General features: G+C 32.0%; 1 protein-coding gene across 1 annotated transcript in view; it reads right to left on the minus strand.

Moving 5' to 3' along the window:
* LOC123661139 overlaps positions 1-24,647 on the minus strand; it is a 43,984-nt gene extending 19,337 nt beyond the window's left edge. Inside the window, exon 1 of the mRNA XM_045596132.1 lies at positions 24,142-24,647. Within this exon, the coding sequence (XP_045452088.1) occupies positions 24,142-24,273 (132 nt within the window). The 5' untranslated portion in view covers positions 24,274-24,647. The remainder of the gene's footprint in view (positions 1-24,141) is intronic.
* Positions 24,648-24,953: the final 306 nt, after the last annotated feature.

Consider the following 24,953-nt stretch of genomic DNA (forward strand, 5'->3'; position numbering starts at 1 on the left):
CACGGACCGTTATAAAATTGTAATAAACAGCTTAGCGATAGACCCACCAGGAGGCAAATAGTTCATACCCATTACAAGAAATATAAAAAACCAATTTAACTTGAAGTTTTACAGTCATCATTAGCATTCTAAATTGAATTAGAAATTATTTTAACAAAAACACAAACCATTTCTTTTACAAAACAAGGTAAAATTGCGTTTAACTGTACAGATAAAAAGTTACTATAAGTACACTACATAATTTATGACAACTTATTTTATTACCTCAGGGATCAAACGTGTTTACTTTATTATATTAGCATTATAAATTGAAATACTGTAAAATGTTTTCTTTGATAGAAGAAATCGAGAATTTTGCGAATATAATAATAAATATATTTAAAGCGTACCTATTCTTATAATATTTAAAACTTTTTTATTTATTTTTAAATTTGGGCAGTATTCCAGATAATGCTTAAGTAATGTTTTTTTTTTTTTTTTTTTTTAATTTATAACGACTTATTTTAACTGTATCTGAATGTTGAAAGTTAATAATGATACTTAATTTAGTTAAAAAAAAAAAAACTTTTTCATTTATTTTGATTTTCATATTAATGTTAAATTACAACAGTAGTTACACATTAGTTGTATGACTCGTAATTTAATTAGTAGATGTTTTTAAGTTTTTAATTTAATAATGTAAGTGTATCGTGTTTATTGACAAGTTATAACAAACGGGAAGCTAATACAGGTTCTCGTGCAATGTTTTCCCAAGATACATAGCTGGTATGGAGTACACGACAAGGCTATGTTAGTGTAACCCGTTTGACCTCGCTTTATTTCGTATTTTAATTCATTAGTAAGTTCCGAGCCGCAGAAGCAACTTCTGAAACTGATTGTTATCTCAACCGTTATTCTATTAGATATTTACAACTAATTGTTATTAAAAGTACTTACATCATAATTTGTACTATCTCTAGGTATATTGCTACACAAAGATGTGTTTTAAAAAAATGTGCTTGCAAATGTTCTATTAAGAAAATTAAAATCTAAAAGAATAAATTGCTTGATTTATTAAACAACTATGTTTAGGCCTCATTTCTTGCAAAAATTTAAGAGAAAGGTGTTAAGGAAATTGATAACAAAAATTGAATTTATTGATTAAAATATCCTAATATTATATCTAGGATGGATATGGTGCGAAGGATCAATCACTAGTCATCTGGTATCATGTTTCTGAAATTCTCTTTCTGACATTAACATCAAATCATTCTGCGGTTAAATATAATTTATTGCTTAAAATATTCATTAAATACCGTAGCTTAAATATGAAATCTACTTTATGACCAGAGTATCCGGAAACGTCTATTGAATGCATTGATATTATCTCTTAGGCACATGTGAATAAGCACATTATTTGGCAACAGCTTGGCCTTCAAATTTAGTGTAAAAAGTCAATTAGAAAAAGTGTATCCATCCGTTAACGCACAATAGCCCGCCGGTCGTCGGTCGCGTTCCATTCCATACACAATGTACAAATTATAAACAGTTCACTTGCCCCAATACGCGGACTCGCATCGCTTCCTGTGGCACCCATTGTCACTTTTCAATATAACAACTTTTATTGAAATGATACTAGAACGTGGCTTCGAGAATAGATGGCGGCCATTTTATTTGTGGGTTCGTTCGACATTGTCGTACACAATTTCAATTACAGCGATTTCCGTTCTGTATCAAAGAACGGTACGGATGTACACGGAATGTTTGCGAATACTTTCGTTACGATATGAATGTGGTATTACAAAGACGATTTATAATCAATTATAGCGTGGCAAATTTATGTCAACCCATTAAAATTGATGGGGTGAGTTATTAACGTGTGGTTACCTTATTCAGCCATTGAAGAAGTAATACAACGGTTGGAAGTCATGCTTTATACCTATAACAAGAACAAAAAATACACTATTAGAACTGTAATGAAATTTAGTTATTTAATAAACAAAGAATATTAGAAAATTTATGGCCATATAAATAATATTCATATTACATATCTGAAATATGGAATGACGAAGAACAAACCCTTGCATACAGTAAATTAAATGTTAACATGCCAGTTTATGTCACAAAATTGATTTTAGACTGGAAGTAGCAGATAATTAATATTTATATAATAAAAACACATTTCGAACATTACACTTCATTCTAAATTTTATATCACCGATTTATTTTATCAATGAATTATATTACTCTATCTTATATTTCATATCAACTTTTAAACTAACTGCACTAATTAAAATTAGACAAATCTGAAGTCTATAATGGAAGTTATACTTACAAAACCATTTTTCCTTTATATCATCGATTGTATTAATTTATGATTTATGACTATTTATTAATCGTTGCAATATCTAACGAGGAATATATTGCACGTTCCTTACAAAACACATAACATTAAGAAACAGTAGGTATGTACGTTGACGTGGCTATATTCCAAGCATTTATCGACAAATAATTAACATGCGTGCAATGGTAGTGCTCGGGTAGTCGTTATGAGCCGTAACTCCGTGTAGTCACTCATCATTATACATTTGTAATAACTATTACTGTTCAAAGCAATGATTTAAGGAGGTCACTGAACTCTGTCTACCGTTACCTCAAGTTTGTTCGTTTTTGCACCCATAATGGTTAATTAAGAAAAGTAAATATTATGTAAGTAATTATAAAATTACTGCCTAACGTAATCAATCCAAATGTGATAACTAAATTAATATTTTCTTGTAGGACGTTGAGTCGATAGTAAATCACCTCATTTTTAAAAATTGTTGTCTGAGTAAATAATTAGTTTTTTTAGTGTTTGCGTATAAAATTCCTCAAAAATATTCTTACTTAATAATAATATTTTTTTTTAATGAACATTTAATACAAATTTATTGACCGTTACTAGAGGTATTTATAAATATTCGTATGAAACTATTACCTTATATATTTAACTTATCAAATATAAAAAATTTGCATATTGAATTAGACCAAATTAAAATTAAATCTCTCGATTATTCTATTCGACTTACTCTCTTGCTCATTCGTATGAAAAATCATATCACATTAAAGTTTTACTCTTTTTACTTCAACGCTGTCGAGTAAGGCTTAGGACAATGACCGAAGTTGATTAGTACTCAAAGCGCAAATAAAACGTGCCCTTCACGATACCTAATGGTTGTCGGGCAATATATATTGACTGCATACGATCCGCGCGTGTTTCAAAAACGAAACAAGCTTAAAAGAGGTCAAATGACATAGCATTAAGCGGTAAATTTCGATAGTAAAGATAAAATTAGTAAGCCGATTAGGTGTATGTTCGAAATTAGGAGACAAATTACAGAACATGTTCTAAACTGGTCAGCTGGTACTTAGATCATCCGGCACACATAAAATGTAATGGTGGCCATCAATTTTGATAATACTCGAGCCTTTTTAATAAAGCCGCTATTTGCCCAACGTGGCGTAGAACGGAAAGATTAATAAAGTAAATCATTGTAAGCCGGTCAAATTAAACCTAAAACAAACGTATTCATACAAAGCCCGGCAATTTAAGGCCTTAATTAAAATAAAACCTTCGCATAATTTATGCAACGTTGTGTAAATGCTGCGAGGCGCAACAATAAGAATAATTCATTCCAAACTAAACGTCACATAAAGTCGTGGGCTACAGGACAGCTTAAAAAAAAAACAAAAACTTTTTTTTTTTTAATTTAAGGAACAGACAGTGAACAAACACAGCTGGCGGAATGCAAAACAATGTAAGGGAAGGAACCCACATGTTAAAAGCAACTACCTAAGGAGAAAAGTTGCTTTGGTTAAGTTATTTATGAATCGTTGAATATTTCGGCGATCGCGGAAATAAAACAAATTAAAAAAGTGTCAAAATATTTATTCAGCAAGTAATTTAATACTACTATATTACATATATACCTATTTGACATAACTGTATAAAATTATGTATACCTATATATAACAAACATTTATAAAAATAATTTATACAAATTAAAAGAAAGTTGTACTACTAATTTTTTTTATCGTAAAATTATTTAAGGTCAATGTTTTACAGCGTCAATATGGCGTTGTCTACTTGTTACTTTTTGTCTGTCTAACGAAATAAAGCACGGATGGACGACAGAGTCCGATTACTCCGATACCACTGCTATATCAGATAACTTATCTGGAGCTCGGAAAGGAAACGCAATGTTCGAGATGTATTATTGTTGTGACTATTGCCAACCATAAACATTGGCCACGAGTCCTTAATTAACAACAAACGGAAACGTGTACGGTCATTGACAAACACAGTCGTTACGAAATTATTCAAGTCACGTAGAATGGCGAATAGAAAAACTTACGCCTAGTTTTCAAGCTAGTCTATATCTATACAAATAAATAAAATTGGAGTGTCTGTTTGTAATATTAAAATAACCGCTTTTTACTAAATGTATATGGATGTATACACGGTACATATACTAAAATGAAATTTTTTACAATTGTTGTCTGTCTGTCTGTCTGTTTGTTCCGGTTAATCTCTGAAGCGGCTGGGCCGATTTTGACAGGACTTTCACTAGCAGATAGTTGATGTAATAAGGAGTAACTTAGGCTACTATTATTTTTGAAAGTTATTTTATAACTCTGCGAACTGAACAATAACTTTTTTGTTGATGCATACAGTTTCACAGTTTTTGATTTTGTTTATCATACTCCTAATTAACCGACTTCAAAAATGGAGGAGGTTACTCAATTCGACCGTATATATATATATTTTTTATGTATGTTCGGGGATAACTTCGTCGTTTATGAACCGATTTTGATAATTCTTTTTTTTGTTGCAAAGTAGATATTCCTGGTATGGTACCATGAAAAGAAAACCAGGATCTGATGATGGGATCCCAGAGAAATCGAGGGAAACTCGAAAATCTTATCTTATAACTTTTTACTGGGTGTACCGATTTTGATAATTTTTAATTTAATCGAAAGCCGTTGTTTATCATGTGGTCACATTTAAATTCCATCGAGATCTGATTACAACTTTAGGAGTAGTCTTCGATAATGCGTATTTACTTGACTAATTTTTCGTATACTTACGTTGTAGGTATTACGTGTCGATATAATTGAAGTCGGTTTTTTTTTCGTTTGCCTGCAAACACAATTATTATGTTCGAATATTTTATGGCATGATTATTCATTTATTATAGAAGTTGTGAAGTATCAATAATAGATTTGTCTCGATATCGTAACAAATTTTGTTCTATTTAGTTATACTAGTTTCGTGGAGGTGGGGCAATGTATATATATTATAGTTTGTTTCTTGCCGAACTCGCTTACGCCACCTGTGTTCTTACTCCCTATAAATATGTCCGATTAACACGATTAACGATCGAAAGAACAATATTTAAGAGTCAATTATATATAAACATGTACGGACGCCCGGCGTGGCTCGCATAAAATGGAGCTAATAGCCGTTTAGATGGCAACACTTAACAGCAGGAAGCCTTGTCGAAGGCCTGTGGTATTCACGCCGCGGGTACTCAAGTTCGGGCCTATTTACGACACTTCAACTTGTTTCCGTGATTGAAATCAATATAAATTAAAATGTATCTCGAACCAATACTTATAAATTAACTATTTGGTGCATGTTTTTGCGGCTATTTTATAAATTATACATTTCGAAAGTAGCATGTCATTTTGATATGCCATGCCAATATCACTTCTAAGAATGATACTTTATCCTCTCATATAATAAATTCAATGATATTTCAAATCAATTCAAATAAATAAATAAAGGAACAAATTCAAGCGAAAAAATATCAGCAGCTATTGTGTAATGCGATATTTTTACGACTTAAGAAGCCGTATGAATCCGACAATGCATTGAGGTGTCGTCTTTAAAACTGCGAACTGTACGTAAAATCTGCTGCGGTGACTCATTTTCACGAATGACTGCGTTTACTTTTAAATATATTTTTGTTTCACCTAATTAAATTTATTTCCAACTTAGTAAAAAGCTTACCGAGCAATAATTAAATCGAAATAAAGTACTTTTTGTTCGTGAAAATATTTTGGAACCAAAAGTCGAGGTAAAACGAGTATTTTGTGGTTGAAAAACCAGCAAGATAAATAGTCTGACAAATTCGATTCTCGACAATCTGAGAGCAAGTTGTCTCGTAAATATTTAAAAAAAAGACTCAAAAGACGTGTCAAATCATGAAGCGGGAGTCCCCTTCAAAGAACATATCCGAAGACGTCAATTTGTTTACGAATTACGCATAAATTCGTCCCCGAAGACAAGACATCTCGTGCGGCGATCGCTGTTGCGACATTTCAATAAAATTTACGATTGTGACTTAAATGGTGTGTTCAATGGACAAAAAATGTACCAACATATCCCGCTTTATTTTAGATTCTCGACTTCGTTAAAATATCTGTCTAAAGATAATAAACCTGTCTATGCGTCGCTTCTAAACAGCAATGAAGTGGATGAATTATTGATACGGTTAATTAAATGTTTGTTGAAAGTATATATTTTTTCGATTTATTTATACGAATACACAAATCTCAAAACAAACGATCTATGTTGTACTCGTTATAAAAAATATTAATTTGATATGTCAGTTTAATATCAGTTAGTTAAGATATATTCAAATAAATAATAACTATTTATAAAGAAGAGTGAAGGCGCCAAAAAGACAATTTAAAATATTATATAGGTTTATACGCGTGGGCTAACTTTTATTACATCGTTATTCCTAAAACAAAACAAGTTGCTTACAAAAAGGTGACCTTTGCAAACGAAGAGGATGAAAATTAAGAGGTTATTTAGTAAAGTGTTTTTAAGGTTAGAGTTTAATAATGTTACTAATTTTAGTATAATTGAAAATGTAATGAGACACTATTATTCAAGAAGTTAATATTCATTAATCCGAATATAAATAAGCTAACGATTTCTTCTAGCAATTAAGATAATATTTATGTCTCTACTATCTAAATGGCGAATTATAATTTATTTTGGGTTATATTGTGACTTGCTGGTGATACTAAAATTAACGAGGAGTGGCATGGCCAAATGCACGCAACATTGATATGTGTTATTGGCCATGACAGTCGAGTCTAAGAGACGGATCGACCGACACCCCTATTGGTATTTTTGTCACACTATTGCTGTTGACTTTCGACCAATTTCTCGTGTTTACTCAGATGCATTGGAATTTCAAATTTAGTCGAGCAATGTTGCTCGTATTTGAAAATATTTGTGAATGTTTAAAAACATGTGCTTTTTCTGTATATATTTCAATATAAGAAAATATACTAGTTTAACAGATAATATTTAAAAGTATTTTTAATTTCATGCTTTCAAGCATCAATTTTGCTCGTTGCAGACTAATAACATATTTACACATTAACACGAACAACTATTTTTTTTTAATTTTATTTGATTTTAGAATTATTTTATAAAAAAAAACATAAAGTAAATAACCAATCTTACAAATAATTATATCACAAATATTATTACAAAATTTCCAATGAACATTGTAAATCAAGTTATTAATAACACAATATTACGATATTTACGACCGCTTAATAATAAATTATGACACCATTTAATATGCGGAGACCATCAAATTTTTATTTCACAAAAATTACTTTTCAATTTAAAAACAACAACGCAACTAAATTTTATTCTTTACTGCTGTCTTCATTTTTAATACAACACTTACAAACTCTCAGCGTTTAACATAAAAAATTGTTACAAAGAGGCATATTTCATTATTTTTTTCCTCTAAAACAACAGGGTGCCTCGTGTTTTTGTAAGTAGAACCAACAGTGTCGCGGCCTACGCGAGCCCCTATGATCGTTCACACTTTAAGTGGCTTTACAGTAGTGATATATACATACTCAAAATATTATTGGAACGTCTATGAAGGTGAAGACCCCATAAAAACTGTTACTTTTAAAGCTGTCGTATGAAGCGTTCATATTTAAAATTTAAATTTCATAAATGTAAGTGCACCATACATACCGTGTATGTCAACCATTTCACATTTTTATGCACGTTAAATTAAAACTTTTTTGGTAAGAAAATAAGTTATTATAATTTGAAATCAACGATCATTCAAGTCTATGGCATACTTTTACCTTGTATCGACACCTCTAGGAATTTTGATCGCCACGCATTAGATTTGAGCTCCCGATAACTGACGATCCCTCCATCAATTTTGGATAAAATATTTGGTAAGATCCATAGATTTTGTTTTATGGAATTCAAAAGATTAATGTAAAGATAAAAAAGATTTGGGGCGTCTAAGACGATGTGGAATTTAAGGAAGACAATAAATTTAACACCTTATTTGCTTTGTGTAAAAATAAAACGCCCGGTCGTAAGGGCAGTGTTTTTTTTACGATGTTATGAACGTCGGATGATTAATTAGAGAGAAAATAACGTCTCCCCACTTATGTTCATTTGCCCACCCCCTTATTTAATAAGCTCCCATGTTGCGTATACGCAGTATACTTGGCCCCGCCTATCACGGACATCCTACTGTGCTTTGTTTGAAATTACGAAATTACCGATGCGTTAAGCATCATTTTATTCCATTCAGTCTTGTATTACATATAGGAACCGCTTCTATAGAATGAATACTTTCTCATTGTCTTACATAATTACTTGGTTTAAGCATTATGAATACAATGTTTGAGTTAAACCTTGACAACCTTTTAAATATGTATCTTATTTTCTACAATTTAACTGATAATATTTTGAATTTAGAAATTGCTATGGCGTAGTAATTATTTGTTCGAAAATTTGAGTTACAAAGTTGGCCAACGAGAGCGATTAGTTGATCGGACGCTCGAGTCTCGAAACGAAATTTACGAGCATTAAAACTATCTCCATTTCATCGCTGTGCAAGGCTTAGTCTATAGAGGGCAGCTGGTTTTAATCGAATACCAATCAACTTATAAATGATATTAAATAGTTTACTGGAGTATTAAATATGTAATCAAAACTGCCGCCGCGTTTAAACTGTTACTCTAGTTCATATTTTATTATTAACACGAAAGAAAAATTTCTCATCAGATTTTAATGAACTTTTATCATCGTACTCTATGGGACTTTATGGAACATCACAATAATATTATAAATAACGGATTTCTTGATCGCTTAAGAGAAACACAACAAACAGACACTCTTTATTTATAAACATGTAGTTTATTATGGGATCTTATTTATTGGATAGACATAAAAATATCCGGACACATTCCTACGTGTTAGCCCTCATTAAATGCTACACCCTCTTTAAAAGATATCAAAACGTGATTTATAGATCATATGATGTCGTCGATAGAACAATGTGGATGTCCGAAAGGTTGATTTGATAAAGACGTAGATTTTATTAGTATTAAAACGTGCCTATTAACGATAAGCCAAAACGACGGACCATTAGATAGCGTGCGTGCTTGATTGATCGTCAGCTGAGATAAAGCGGAGAGGGCCATTAATTTGTTATTTACCAACGCAACGGGACCCGTAGGTGTCGGTCGTGGTAGAAACGTTGATGTCAAAAATCGGACAGCGACACAATGGCATTCAGGATTAAAAGCGAAGTTATGTACCAGTAGCGGGGCATCATTTATCAGGACAAGTCTTCCGCTGTCGAATACGAATGTTAATAATTTTGAATTTGTTATTTTGACTTATAAGGATTGCTACAGATAAAGTGACTAAAGTTCGAAATTTATTTTTATTAAGTTAAATAATATATCTTTGATAATTTCAACGACTCTTCATTAATTTTCGAAAGAATATTTTTTTTTTTTTTTTTTTTTTAATCTTTATTTTTTTAAGGAGTTTGATCACGAAGTGATCATGTCACCCCTATGTGAGCTACTATACAATTAATTTCTAAAGTAGTCTACAAATATCGACGTCTTAAACCTATTAATACTAATCTGTATAGCATTCTTGCCTCTCCAGACGTTGGAAAGGCAAGAATACTATTCCATATGCCAGTATCAAAAGTATTTACATTAATTCTTACAAGAAATTCTGCCCTTTCTGCTTCGTTCCGGACGCATTCAGCCATTATGTGCAACACATCTTCTATTTTATCGCACTCTAAACAAGTTGGTGATGTAGATTTGCCCATTAATGCAGCAAAGCTGTTTAACGGAATATGTCCGGATCGCAGCCTGAAGGCAGTTACAGTTTCGGATCTGCTCATATTGGCACCAAGAAACCAAGGATGGTTGCATAAGGTTGGCTGTATGGTTCTATACCATATACCTTTACTTTTTGATCTTTCGTCGAAGTATTCCTGCCAAAATTTTATTACAATTGCTTTCAACTTAATTAAAATATCGGAATAGAGAGGTAAACACTGATAAGGTATACCATCAATCCCTGCTTCCCTAGCCAATTTATCAACCTTTTCGTTTTCCGCAATGCCAATATGAGAAGGTATCCACTGCAACGTAACATTTTTATTGTTTGTGTGGAGCTCGGTTATAGTCTCTATAATGTCATAAGCAATTGGAACACCCCGGAAACCAGGATAACCACAGTGAGAAATATGTTGAAGCGCACTCCTCGAAGTCTCGATGCGGCACTCGTACGAGAAGGTGGCGTTCATATTTTTTATGTGTTTACATCGTCGGACGACCGATCGGCCTATTGTTTACCAAGTTGCGGCGGTCGAGGTCATCCTCGACCGCTTTGCTTATGAACATCATTAGTGAATAATATGTCGATTATTGAATATTTAAGTGACAGTGAGTGGACAGCCGTAGGACAGGGAAAAGAGAAAAAATTAAAAGAAAGCGAAAAAATTGAAGTTTACATCTCAAGTAAAGAAAAATTACCCAAACAGTTTTCTTTGGCTAGAATTTTTAAAGAACAAAACATTTCGGATATTATTAGGGTAAAATATTTAAATCCATTTAAAGTCAGAATAGATATAATTAGCGAAATAAGCGCACAAAAAATCGAAGAATGTCAGTATTTCAAAGATAAAAATTGGCGAATCCAGAAGGCGTTAGAAAGGAATTTTTCTTATGGAATTATAAGAGATGTAGACTTAGATTTAACGAATGAAAAAATTTTTGAAAAAATTAGATGTGACTTACCAGCTCAATTAATTTCCGCTTACCGTCTCAGTCGAAGGAATCTGACAGAACCGGGGTGGATACCCAGCGAAACTGTAAGGTTGTGCTTTAAAGGGGCTTTCATCCCTGCATATGTATATGTTGAAGAATTGAGAGTCAAAGTAGAAAATTACGAATTTCCAGTGACACAGTGCTCTCGTTGTTGGAAATTTGGACATCGTAAAGTTAGATGTCCTTCTTTGAAGATAGTGTGCCCGAAATGTTCAAAAAATCACGAAAATTGTGAAAATACAATATTTAAATGTGTCAACTGTTTCGGTAATCACATGGCATTGTCAAAAGTATGCCCTAAATTCTTAAAAGAGAAGAAAATAAGAAGTTTAATGTCTGAATTTAATTGTACCTACCGAAAAGCTCTTGAAACTTATGTACCACCCGAGGTATATGATCAAGAAGAGGAAAGAAAAGAAAACGAAGAAAGAAACGAAGAACAAGAAAGAAGTCGAGAAGGCGAACCTCTACTATCTCAAACGGAAAACTTAAATTGTCAAGATTATCCAACCCAAAATAGTAGCACATCAACCTATGCAGGCGTCACCAAAAAGAAAAAAATAATCAAAACAACAAAACAATCTAAAAATATATATTCAAAAGACATACACCCACAATTTGTTTTTAATAATAACGCTCAGTCAGATAACGAAAGTATGGAAGGTAATCTTTGTCATGAAAAAATATCCCCAACGAGAAATCCAAATGATCACACAGCAAATGATTTTAATATTGGAGAATTATTAAGAAGATTGAAAGAAATTATATTCTTAAGAAGAGCAACGATGCAATCTAAGGTTGTAGCGGTATTTAAGTGTTGTATTGAATGGATTATAATTACGGTAGTAGAAAATGTATCAGAGTGGCCAATATTAAAACTGTTACTTGATTATTTACAACGTGAAAATGACTGAAATAAAAAAAAAATAAAATTAAAATTAATTTGATGCAGTGGAACTGTCAAAGTCTCAAACCTAAGTTAGTTTTGTTAGAAAATCTTTTAGTTCAAGAAAATATCCACGTTGCGGTGTTGAGTGAAACATGGTTGGAACCGGAGAGTGCTCTGAAAATAAGCCATTATAACATATATCGGAAGGACAGGTATGATTCATATGGTGGGGTTGCAATTTTAACGCACAAATCAATAAAATCACAAGTACGCAATATTCATAACCGTAATACAGGTATAGAAATTTTATTAGTTACGCTATTTAATTGCGATGTAATAGAAAACATAATATCTCTTTATTGTCCACCTTCGGTCAACACCTGCCAACTTGACTGGGAGCATTTATTCGCGTTTTCAAAGAGTAAAACATTATTGCTTGGTGACTTTAATGGTCACCACACAAACTGGTCTAATAAAATAGATGCTAGAGGGAAGCAAATTATGGATGCGTTAATGTCCGATAATAGTTTTGTTACACTTAATAACGGGGATATAACGAGAATTAAACTTGTAAATGGTGTGATACAACAGTCATCACCTGATATTTCGTTTGCTTCAACGGATATCGCTCTCAGATTCGATTGGAGGGTGTTGAATGAAACCTTAGGAAGTGATCATTGTGTTATAAAAATTAATGCACATGTAAAAGCAGAACCGAAATGTATAGCTCGCAGGAATTTTAAGAAAGCGGATTGGAATTCTTATACTGAGTTACTTCAAACCTTATATTCTGACTTCATTATATCCAACGATTTACAACACGATTACAATAATTTTATAGACTACATGAACATTGCTGCTGATATTCATATTCCATTTGTTAAAATTTGTACAAATCCTACAAGTAATTTCTTGCCTCGCCCTTATTGGAATCAAATTCTTTCAAAATGTGTAGCAGAACGCCGTTTAGCACTGTCGCAATTTCGCCGTAATCCAACTCCTAATAATTTGACTTACTTACGGACTAAAATACGTACTTCTCAAAAGTTAATGCGCAAATTTAGATCACAGTCATGGCAGGTTATGTGTTCTTCTTTAAATGAGTCATCAACTCAAACAGAGGTTTACAATAAACTGAAGTGGATAAAGGGCTACAAAGCATACGGTAATTATATTGATGTAGGAAAGGCCAATGAATTGTTAAAAAATTTAGCACCAGATTACGTACCCACTCACAAACAATCATTTTCATCCAGTAATATCAAATTAGAATCAGTTATAACTCTACATGAATTAGAAAAAAGCATTAAAGTGAAGGACACCTCTCCCGGATGTGACAACATATCGTATTCAATGATTAAGAATTTGCCGTTGAATGGTAAAGTTTTGTTGCTTTCTCTCTACAACAAGTTCCTCATTAAGTCATTTGTACCCATCCAATGGCAAGATATCAGTATAATACCAATACCAAAACCCGGACGTGATACACAAAATATTTCCTCGCTGAGACTAATTTCAATGATCTCATGCGTTTGTAAGGTTTTTCACACCGTTCTACTTAATAGATTAGAATGGTTCATTGAGAGAAACCATATTTTACCTGAGACTATTACAGGTTTCAGAAAATGCCATTCAACTCAACATAATCTTGCTTCTTTAGTCTCCAGAATACAGTTAGGGTTTACAGAAAAATATAGTACGGTATGCTGTTTCATCGATATAGACAACGCGTATAATAACGTTGATGTAAATAGTTTATTACATACTTTGGATAGACTAGGGGTAGGCACAAAAATCTGCAAATATTTAGAAAACTTTCTGAGAAATAGAATCCTTAAAATTCAAACAAATAAAAAACAAGTTTGTAGAAGTACTAGTCGTGGATTAGCACAGGGTGACCCTCTTTCGCCATTACTATTCAATATTGTAACTGCCTGTATATCTAAAAGCGCAAATAACGTGCATATTTCTCAATATGCTGATGATTTCCTTTTCTATGCATCGCATGAAAATGTATTACAAGCTGCTGAAAGAATACAAATATCTCTAAATCTAGTTTCAGATATTATGTCAAAAATAGGCCTAGAAATTTCACCAATTAAAAGCAAAGTTATCATTTTTAAAACTAGTAACAAATCCTGCAATATCGAATTAAAAGTTAATGGAATATCATTAGAAATAGTAGATCATTACAAATATCTAGGACTTTGGCTTGATAAATCTTTAAGGTGGTCCAAGCACATAAACGAAATAAGTAGTAAAACTGTAAAATATATTAATATTTTTAAAATTCTAGCAGGTTCACAATGGGGCATACATCCACGTCATTTAAGACGACTTTATACATCTTTGGTCCGAAGTAAGTTAGATTATTGTTGTTTCCTATATGATAACAGCGCGCAGATACATTTAAAAAAATTAAATTTAATACAAAATCAGTTTTTACGTATCATTGGAGGATTTATCAAAAGTACGGCAGTCCATGTCATGGAGTCTGAACTACACATTGAACCACTTTTATTTCGTAGATATTATTTGGCAGGTAAATTTTGGCTAAAATGTAAATCAACCGCAAATAGTGAAATTATTAGGCTAGTAGAAGAATTAAAATATGCTTGCCAAAGTCTTTATTGGAGAAATAAGAAAAAGCCTTTATTAATAACAATCCACGAATGTCTTAAAGAAAATTATGTTAAAGCTAGTAGTAATTTAGATATGTTTAATTTACAAACATGGATGACAAATTTTGACCTATGTAAAATAATACAACCAACCATAGAACAAATTAAAAAACCAAAAAAAATATATGACTTTGAAATATTAAGAACTATTTGTAATGATTCAATACAGCAAAACTTTGCAAATCACTATTATTTGTTTACTGATGGATCTAAAAACCAAAGCGATGTTGGAGCAGCAGTGTTTGATCCACAAAACGCATCCTCCGTTAAATTTAAAATAGATTGTAATATTTCCATTATGCATGTAGAATTAATTGCCATTGCGGAGGCTGTGTCATATATTAAGAGTGTTGATTACAGAGATTTTGTAGTTTTCGAAAGAATATTGTTCGAATGCTATTGTAAACGAAAAAAGGAAAATAATAAAGTAATATTTATTTGAAGATACTTTTTTTCTTTTCATTTCATATTTATTGCGTCTTTAATAAGATCATAACTGAGAAAAATTAATAAGTTTTTTTTTTATCCAATTCAATTTAAATAATAAGTAAGAAATATTTTATGTTAGTCAGACCGCAAATTGTTTCCAAAAATAGAATGACAGTGATGATCCAAGTTATGGAATTAGTGATATCAGTACTAATATTTTGCTTATGATTTAGGTAAGTATAGTTTCGTGTTTCGGTACGGACCTTAATTATTAATATCTTCTTTTGCCTTTGGTTTTAAATTTCGATTCGATCTTTCACACCTAAAAACGTTCACTCTTATACTTATTTATGAAAATGCTTTTAGTATAAGTTATTTTATTTCATTGTATAAAAACTTTTAACATTTGCTATACACTAATGTAACAATAAGTATCCATTATTGTTTAAAAAATCTTTAAGATTCATTAATTATGATTACATGTCACATTAAAACAGAAATTTAGTTTAAATTTGTTGAAATTGAAACTTAACGAGTGTTAGACAAAATTGTTTTATTTGGAATTCCTTATTATGTATATTGTATGTATAGCTAAGGTTTCGAAGACCGAACTTTATTGCTGGATTGCGTGACAAGAGATACTATTTTAAGTTTTGAACTAACTGTACGTCATGTAATTTCCAATAACGACGTGTTTTTTTATTGTCAACCTCTGAATCGTTAACTTTATCCAATAAGTAATGTTAACGTCGCATTTGTATTAAAAAATCACGTCGTTTACATATTTTTATTGTTATATATAAATATTATCGATACAATCAAATGGCTTTATTAAAGGCCTTGTTATAATTTATATATTTTTTCTAAGAAGGAAAAATTTCTATATTAATTTTTATTATGTAAATTGTAAAACTTGTCTTCTCTACTTAGGATATAAATTACACGATTCGTTATGTAGAGGGTGGGTATGTTTCGTACGTTAGTTATAAGCTATACTATATAAGCTAGACTATATAGACTAGACAAACATAAACGTTTTAAATAACAGCCTCCGCCTCAGCGAACGATACGCATCGACTTGTTACAACTTCACACTAAAGCCGATTGTAACATCAGCTTATTACCTCGAGACAAATAAATTCCATCACCTACGTTATCAAGAATCTTTAGGAGAAATCCGAAACCGTAAACATGCACGTTGAGCTCACAGTGTTAACTATTCATTCTGTGTCTCTAGAGAATATATTGAACAAAAGACGGGTTCAGCATCCGACTACACTATTTCTCACTACTTCGGTGCGATGTAATCAGAGAAGACGACGTGTCGCGCTTATTTATGTATGAACAGGGCGCGGGCGAGGGTGGGCCAAGCGCGAGATACAAACAGAATAATATTGATGACACTGAGCTCCGTGGGGTCATGAATCATTAATCGTACGCTCTCGTCTACGGCTCTATTACGACTACCTTGTTGGATAAGCCACTCTTCACGAGGTGAGGTCGCGAGATACGCCGCTAACGCTTGCCTTTTTCATAAATTACGGGCTCGGGTTGTACGATATGAATGCCGGTGACTTTAGTGATGTGATGAAGGTGTTTGCTGATTTTTTATTAACCAAATTTGATAAATGTTTCATTTTTTTACAAGAAGAACGTATAAAGTAGTGTACGTTAAAAAACGCCGAGCATATTATAACATTTTAACGTGATCCAGATATAATCCCTCCCCGACGGTCCTGTTTCCGGCTTAGTCCCATCGGATTAAATCTTCATTACACTTTTTAGGATTTATTAATGCTTTCTCGTTATGCTTACATTTAAAAATACTCAACTCACTGTGTAAAGGTAAATATACTACCGAGCTTTTCACATTCAGTTTATTGTTTTCTTAAAAACTGCCAAGCTACGATCACAAGACGAGTACTTAAAGTTAAATTCTCGAACATAAAAAAGGAGGCAATTTAAGTCAATTCAGTAAGCAGCAGACATGGCTACTTCCAAATGAACTCGAACATAACAAAAACGAAAACAAATCGTGAACAAAAACGCAGGTCATTTCGGCTTGGACTCTCTCGTTTATTTTTTCTAAACGGAGGACGTGCATCGGAAACCTTGAAACATTTTTTGACTTGCCTTCAAATAATTTTTACTCAACCTGTATCGATAAAATTATGGACGGAACAAGGCGGGTTGAAATGAAGCTAAATGAGGATATCGGAACGCTCTTGTTCTAATCAGAGTTTTATTTTGCGACCAGGTAAAAATTGTTTGTTTTTTTTTTCATAACATATTCGCTTTAATGTGTCGCGTTTATCATAGTCTACATCAATAATGTTTAATTTTCGTATGTTTTTATAAACTCACTAGCCGTAAGTAATGTTAAATTTAAGTACCCATATATATTATCGTACTAAAAACTATAGCATAATAATGAGATATATGTGTAAGTATTCCAAAACTTTTATTTACTTGTTACATAAAATGTAAAATTATTTAAATTATTTGATAACAACGACCTTCACAAATAAGAACTAAGTAAACGAAGACAGAAATAAACGAACTTAAAGTATGTAGGTATCTTGAATACAATTACCTTTAAAGCTTTCATATGAGTATGTTTTAACCATGTATTGCGTATGACAAAGCGTTATATATTATACACGACAAGTCACTTACTAACCTTAAAAGTTAAATTCATATCTATACCTTTAAGCTTTGAAGTTACATTTTAAAATTCATCGCGTGTACACCAAACTCCGATACTCATCCACGAAGGCACGCTTTCAAGAAAAAATAAGATAAAAAAGTTGTCAAGCGTGAATTGAATTTTAGATATAATATAGTTATATTTAAAGTCAAATACAGTTACTCAACGCATAGAAGTTTTAATATTAGACAGTCTATCATTTCGACTACCAAAATGAAACTAAAATATTCATCATTCCATCATTTCAGCCTATCATAGTTCCCTGGCGGACATAGGCCTCCACAAGTTCACGACAAAGATGGCGTGAACTCATGTGTTTTGCCCATAGTCACCAGGCTGGGCAGGCGGGTTGGTGACCGCAGGGCTGGCTTTGTCGCACCGAAGACGCTGCTGCCCGTCTTCGGCCTGTGTATTTCAAAGCTAGCAGTTAGATGGTTATCCCGCCATCGGTCGGGTTTTTAAGTTCCAAGGTGGTAGTGGAACTGTGTTATCCCTTAGTCGCCTTTTAGGACACCTACGGGAAGATAGGGGGTGGCTATATTCTTTACTACCGTAGCCACACAGGGAAAAAAATGAAACTAAAATATTAAAAAGTCGGAAAAGGGGTTATTTCAATTTCAATGCTTCTATTTCTATTTCTTTTCTTTTGTATACTAGAACGTGTTTTTGAAAAATACTTAAGAAATCATATTTAAGCATAAAAACGATGCAAAACGAAATATGACAAGAAATTCTGTTGACTACTGCAACGTGGAACCCTAAAAATAAAGAAATGAAAAACACAACCAATATATTTAAAAAGGACACAGTCACAATGGCATACAATAGAAAAAATAGTTCTGTCGACAGTGCTACAATGACACAATGTGGCTACGTTTTTTTATTCTTAACGTTTTTGTTGTTATACCTAAACAACAATTTTAACCTGTTTCTGTTATCATTACAGCCTATACAATCCACTGCTGGACATAGTACACAAGTTTACGCCAAAAATAATGTGAACTCATGTGTTTTGCCCATAGTCACCACGCTGGGCAGGCGGGTTGGTGACCGCAGTACTGGCTTTGTCGCACCGAAGACGCTGCTGCCCGTCTTCGGCCTGTGTATTTCAAAGCCAGCAGTTTGATGACTATCCCGCCATCGGTCGGCTTCTTAAGTTCCGAGGTGGTTGTGGAACCTTGTTATCCCTTAGTCGCCTCTTACGACACCCACGGAAAGAGAGAGGGTGGCTAAATTCTTTAGTGCCGTAGCCACACAGCACCTTGTTTCTGTTAATATAAATAATAATATATATTGAACTGCAAGTACAACTTAAGAAAACAATTAAGCCTTAATATCTCGTCATATACATATATTTTCATTTAATTACAATAATTAATTGAATCGTTCTCACATCTAATGTACCTACATTTAGTAGATTTATTTACATTGATAAGTAACATTGCCAAAGTAATTTTAAAATATATTATGCTTATAAAATTAAATGACAAATAATTAAACAGAATATAAGAGAAATAATGGATTAAAAATAGACGAAAACATATTAATGTAAAAACATAACAAACATTATCTATCATAGATTAATACCTATGTCGTTAAATATTAAACTGACAGTACAGGTAATAGCTGTAATAAATACCTCGCTTTAATCGCCTAATTATTTTAAGTAGATCGTAATTAAATGTGACCAGTTTTTGTATTCTTATTGCATTAAATTTATATCATATTTTTATTATATTGAGCCGCGGCCTTACCCATCATCAGACTATTAACATTTCTAAAATTATGACACCTTCTGATTAATTCAAATAATAAAATGTAAAGAACTATTTACTCATCAAACAATCTTAATTTAACTATAATATGAATTTGTAAGTTATTTTTTATCTATTTCTTTTTTTTATGTAATTATCAAGCAAAATGTTTTTATGACTTTCTTATAAAACCCAATTAAAACAAAATATATTCTTTAAATGGTCTAAAATACAGTGAAAATCGTATGAAAATGTGTTCATGTTCCAAAGAAGAAAGAGGAGAACAAGACGATGAAGCAGATAACGACTGTATTTGTACTATGTTACGATGATAATGATTACGTTTAAAGATCGTCAGATATTTCGTGCTTCCTGACGCTCTCTCACAACGTGAATAAAGGTGGGTACCATCCTTCCGCCCTTGGAAACATCACGTCCCTTCAAAATAGAATGAAAAAAAACCTAATGCCGAGCTCATTGTGTTTAATCTTAGAAGCAGGTAGTTGCGAACAAAAAAGCGGTCTACTAAAAGTGAGGCATTACGCAAAAAATTAAACGGAACGTGTTCGCAGTGAATGCTCAGGATTATAACCAGATGTCGATTTTTAAAATACACTATTAATGTGTACGATATGGGTCTCATTGTATGCAATTAAACTAAAAACGTTTACAGATCACGTATCGATAACAACGTAAAAAATAAAGCAAAAAAAAAAAATGAAACGCCTTTGTTAAGAAACAATCGCTATTTTTGTATTCATGGTAGCTTCTTAACATTCTTTTAAAAAATATTTTGAATTATTAAAAGCAATAACATCCTCCCTCAGTACAAATATTTAAAATTGCTAAATTGACTCAAATTACATACTTTGCTGAAACAATGGGTTAATTTAGTCGGTATTTTCTTAAGAATTTTAAGATAAGTATCTACTACATCCAATGGTTCATTATAAGGTTAAAAAGTTGAAAATAAAAAGAATTTGTATCACACGACTATTGTTATTACCTTCAAGGTAGGAACCATAATACCTACTGAAGTCAGAAAGGGGATAATTTTAATTTACAAAATTAGTTCGATGTTACATTATGCAAATAGGTTGAAGTTAAAATTCAAATAAAATTTTAGTACTTCTACATAATCATACCGTTTAACTTTTTTTATTTTATTTTTATTAATGTGTGTTTTCTTACTTTAAGGTCCATAAAATTATAAAAATATATATAAATTTGAATGATGGTCACCTACCTGGGTCAATTTTAAAACAAACGCATTAAATATTCGTTGATAAATTTCGAAGCGTATAAGGGTCTCGTTTTATCATTAACGACAAAAACAAAGTTACGACTGAGCAGTGACATAAAAACTCAAATTGTCTTGCTGAGTCCCATCGTAAAATTTAAAAAGTTAATTAAAACTCAATCAGGAATCTTATTAAGCTCGTAGAATAATACATTAATCTCTGCGCTGGAAGCTGAAAGATATAAATTTGTCTGTACAATATAAAAAGGTATTTTACAGATATTTACTTAGTTTGAAAAAAAAAGAGGGAGAGAAAAATTGTTATAAGGCAAATGTTACATTGGAACGAATTATACTTAGTTACGGACATATAAGTATACGTAATTAATTTTTTTTTTACTTAAAAAAAAAACAGATCTTTATATCGTCCACACAGTAAATGTTATTGTTTATTTTCGATTTTGGTGTTGGTTAAATTTGATTGACTGAAAGTCTGTAACCAGACAATTGGACCTTAGGCCTAAGGGTCCATTAGTATAAAAAACACAATAAAATCATAATTATTTTTTATCATTGATATACTTTAATAATCCCTCGAAGTTTGTATTTTAATGTATCAGAACAGATTTGTAGGTTCAATATGAACATGATACGTCTTATCAGGTGGCGGTAAAGATATAATATAGAAGTCCCATTAAAGGGCCACGTGGGCGTTGTCGCAGGCGGCCGCTAGTCATATAAAAGGATAGTCGATACAAATTACATTTATGGAGGCACAGTTCCAATACAGATAACCGAGCAACCTGTTCGGAACGATTCAAATAAATAGCATAACCCGTTTAGATAAATCCTATCTGTAAATATTGGTAGATATAAATTGTACCGGCTTATCGTTTACAGTGCGCCTATAAACATTTCTTACTCACATAATTGTGTTTCCTCTTGACTGGTGATAGTTAACATGTTCTAATGGACTTATTACTTTTTTTAGTCATTGAAACTGATGGTAGTTAGAGTTATCTGACGGATGAACGGAATATTTTGCATAATGAAATGGTACTAACGCAACAAATTTGTAACGCTAATATACGTATTTTCAAACAATTGATGTACCTAGTTTAATTAAAACTAACCCGTTGGCGCAATTCGTGCTTTTAGCTTTGAGGGTTGTAGGTATGATTCCCACTCCAAGTCTGTGTGTAATATATATATATTTATTTATATATGTATTATCCATAAGTATGTTTATCGAAAAAAAAATATATATATATAGCTATACCAGTCGGCTGTTACCTATAAAACAAGCATTAAGTTGCTTACTTTAGGAACAGACGACCGTGTGTGTATTGTGTAGATATTTACTATTTATTATTATTTAATTACAGACGTTAGTATTTTAGTTTTAAGTGTGATGTGATATTAACTCATAGGAACGCCGATATTTGATAGATACATTATTAGTGCAGATTATTTGCCTTACAAATTTTTCATGGCCAATAACTTCTTGAATATACTATACTTTCCTAGAAAAATAATCTGGTAACTTACGTAAAGCAAAATATTTTTACAAATACCCACTTGAAATACCTTTTTATATCAACCTATATAGCACGAATGGAATGGCCGCATGCGAATCATTATTGTTTTACAAGACAAAAAATAGTAGTACCTACCCACATTTTGTACATTATGATTTTATATTAAATATTAAGTTTTTTATATAAATAATTATAAATAATTACCTATTATAAAACTTTTTTTTAATATATATTATTAAGTATTTTTACACTGTTTTAGAATCTATATTTAGAATACAGTTTTGTTGTACCACTATATTAAATTTTTAAACATTTTTTTATCTTTAAATACTTCAATGAAAATAAAAAAGAAAAGTCGAAAATTTTGTTTAAAAAATCAGACACAGAACACAAATTTTAGCAGGGTGCAAAACTTTTGCATTCTCATTATCAAAAACCACAAATTGCTACATGAACTTAAAAAAGCATTTTATTATATTACGTAAAAATAATTTAATACTTTACAGAGTAAATATTATTATAAAATAAATCTTACCTGAAATAATCTTAAAATTTTTATTACATTCTAGCTAATAACGGAGACTTAGATAAAATCACGAGATGGCCCAGAGGATAAAACTCGTGAATCTTTAGTAAAGGTCGCGATCGTATCCGGGCTGGCGTTTCTTAACTTTTTATGACTTTGATTTGTGTGTGCAATATATTTCGTGATCTACTTAGATAGCGTTTTTTGTTTATATCCGTCAATCAATCAAAACGCAGTATGGGACAGCAATATTGAGCTTTATGAAATACGAGCATATCTTGCGGGTATACCTTGGTTCGTCAGTAGCTTACTTATTGACAAACATTGCAATTCTTAGTTTGAGAATAATTATGTTTGTTACGTGACCTATAGTCATAAGATATAGAACAGTGATTATGACATCAAAATATATTCGCTTCAGCCTGTAATATCCCACTGCTGGGCATAGGTCTCTTTTTCCATGTAGGAGAAGGATCAAAATATAATTACCTATCTGTTTTATATTTTTGAGTGAAATAAAGTAACCGGTTTTAATTATTGTGTCATAATGAGATTACAGAAGTAAGCATCACGTTTTTAACCAAACTAGCGAATTGGTGGTTGTCAATGTGAGAAACTACAAATGACGACTAGTTTTCAATATTTTCGAACTTAAGCTTACTTTTATCAGGAAGGCAATAAAATGTTCATATAAAATACGTAATTTCAATAAAATGTACTCACGTAATGAAAGATAAGTAATTTACACTCAGAACATTTTCAATAAACAGCAAGCTATAGCCGAGTAATGTAATTGCACAACCTCAAACATAATTTACGTTAGTAAAAAAGCGCTATAAAAAGCTTTAACGTTTATTGGGCTTACATAGTTTTGTTCGGTAAAATTTATTTTCCAACGGCCGTCGGAGGATTGGAGTAGACCGGTGATTGATTGGAGGACAAATGAACAATCTATAGGTTCAAAGTTTGCATCTGCGTGTGAAATTGCATTCAAATAGGGTTTTCGTTTTCATGCATTTTTTATTTTTACCAATTAAAATATTGAATAATCTATTATTTATTTGCATTGCACCGTGTAAGTGGATTATAATATATTATGATTTTTTAAAATAAATATCAATTGTGTATGTATTATAGATGTATGTAGTGTATTCCTTTTTGTACTGTAATTCTTTTTTATTTTTTTCATAGTATTATTGATACCTTACCTTTTGTAAGCATGTGGCTCTACACTGGGCGACTCGTAAAGGTGAAGACACTTCCTCTTCAGCAAGCACTCCAATCCAGGTTATAATCGCGGAAAACAAGGAAAAATTATATAATAACATTTTGGCACACATTCTCTTTGGTATCCCTCGTATAAAGATAGCAATATTTTACGTCAAAGTTCGTCTCTTATCATTGCCGACACATAAAACTGAACAAAAATCTTGACATAATAAAGTTTTCAGTCAGTAAAACATAAACTTTATTCAAAACGTAAGTTTGGTAGCACGTTGAACAAGATAATTAGTCCGATAAAGTTTTTGAAACCTTTTACAGTATTAGCTATGCTGTTCACAGCGAGCTTGATAATCGAAAAAAAGAAATAAAAAAGTTACGATAAAAACGATTTTAATAACGAAAACACTCAAGAAAAATTATCTCCACAAGTTAAATCGTTCGCCTTGTTACATTTCCCGAAAGGCGACGCTACCGCGAACGCGGTCGAAAGCGGACTAACCACCCCGCTTGAAGAAGCTCTGTTCCTCTCCCCTCTGATAGTTAATTTTTATGCCTTTCTCGCTCCCGCACGAGGGTTCCCCACCTCTCCTTCGCTCTCACTACAAAGTATACGTCCATGGCTACTACTACGTGTGTCGCTCTCTCTGTCCTCTCTACTAGTGCATATATTTTATTCTATCTCGTTTTATCTCGGGCGGTTTTACGTTGTTTTTCCTTGATGCAGTTTAACGGATGAGAATGTGGTGGTTATTGTTAGACAAAGACGGTGGTAGTAAAAATTTTAGGGTTGTTCAAA

The sequence above is a fragment of the Melitaea cinxia genome, chromosome 16 (genome assembly GCF_905220565.1).
Source record: "Melitaea cinxia chromosome 16, ilMelCinx1.1, whole genome shotgun sequence".
Lineage (NCBI taxonomy): Eukaryota > Metazoa > Arthropoda > Insecta > Lepidoptera > Nymphalidae > Melitaea > Melitaea cinxia.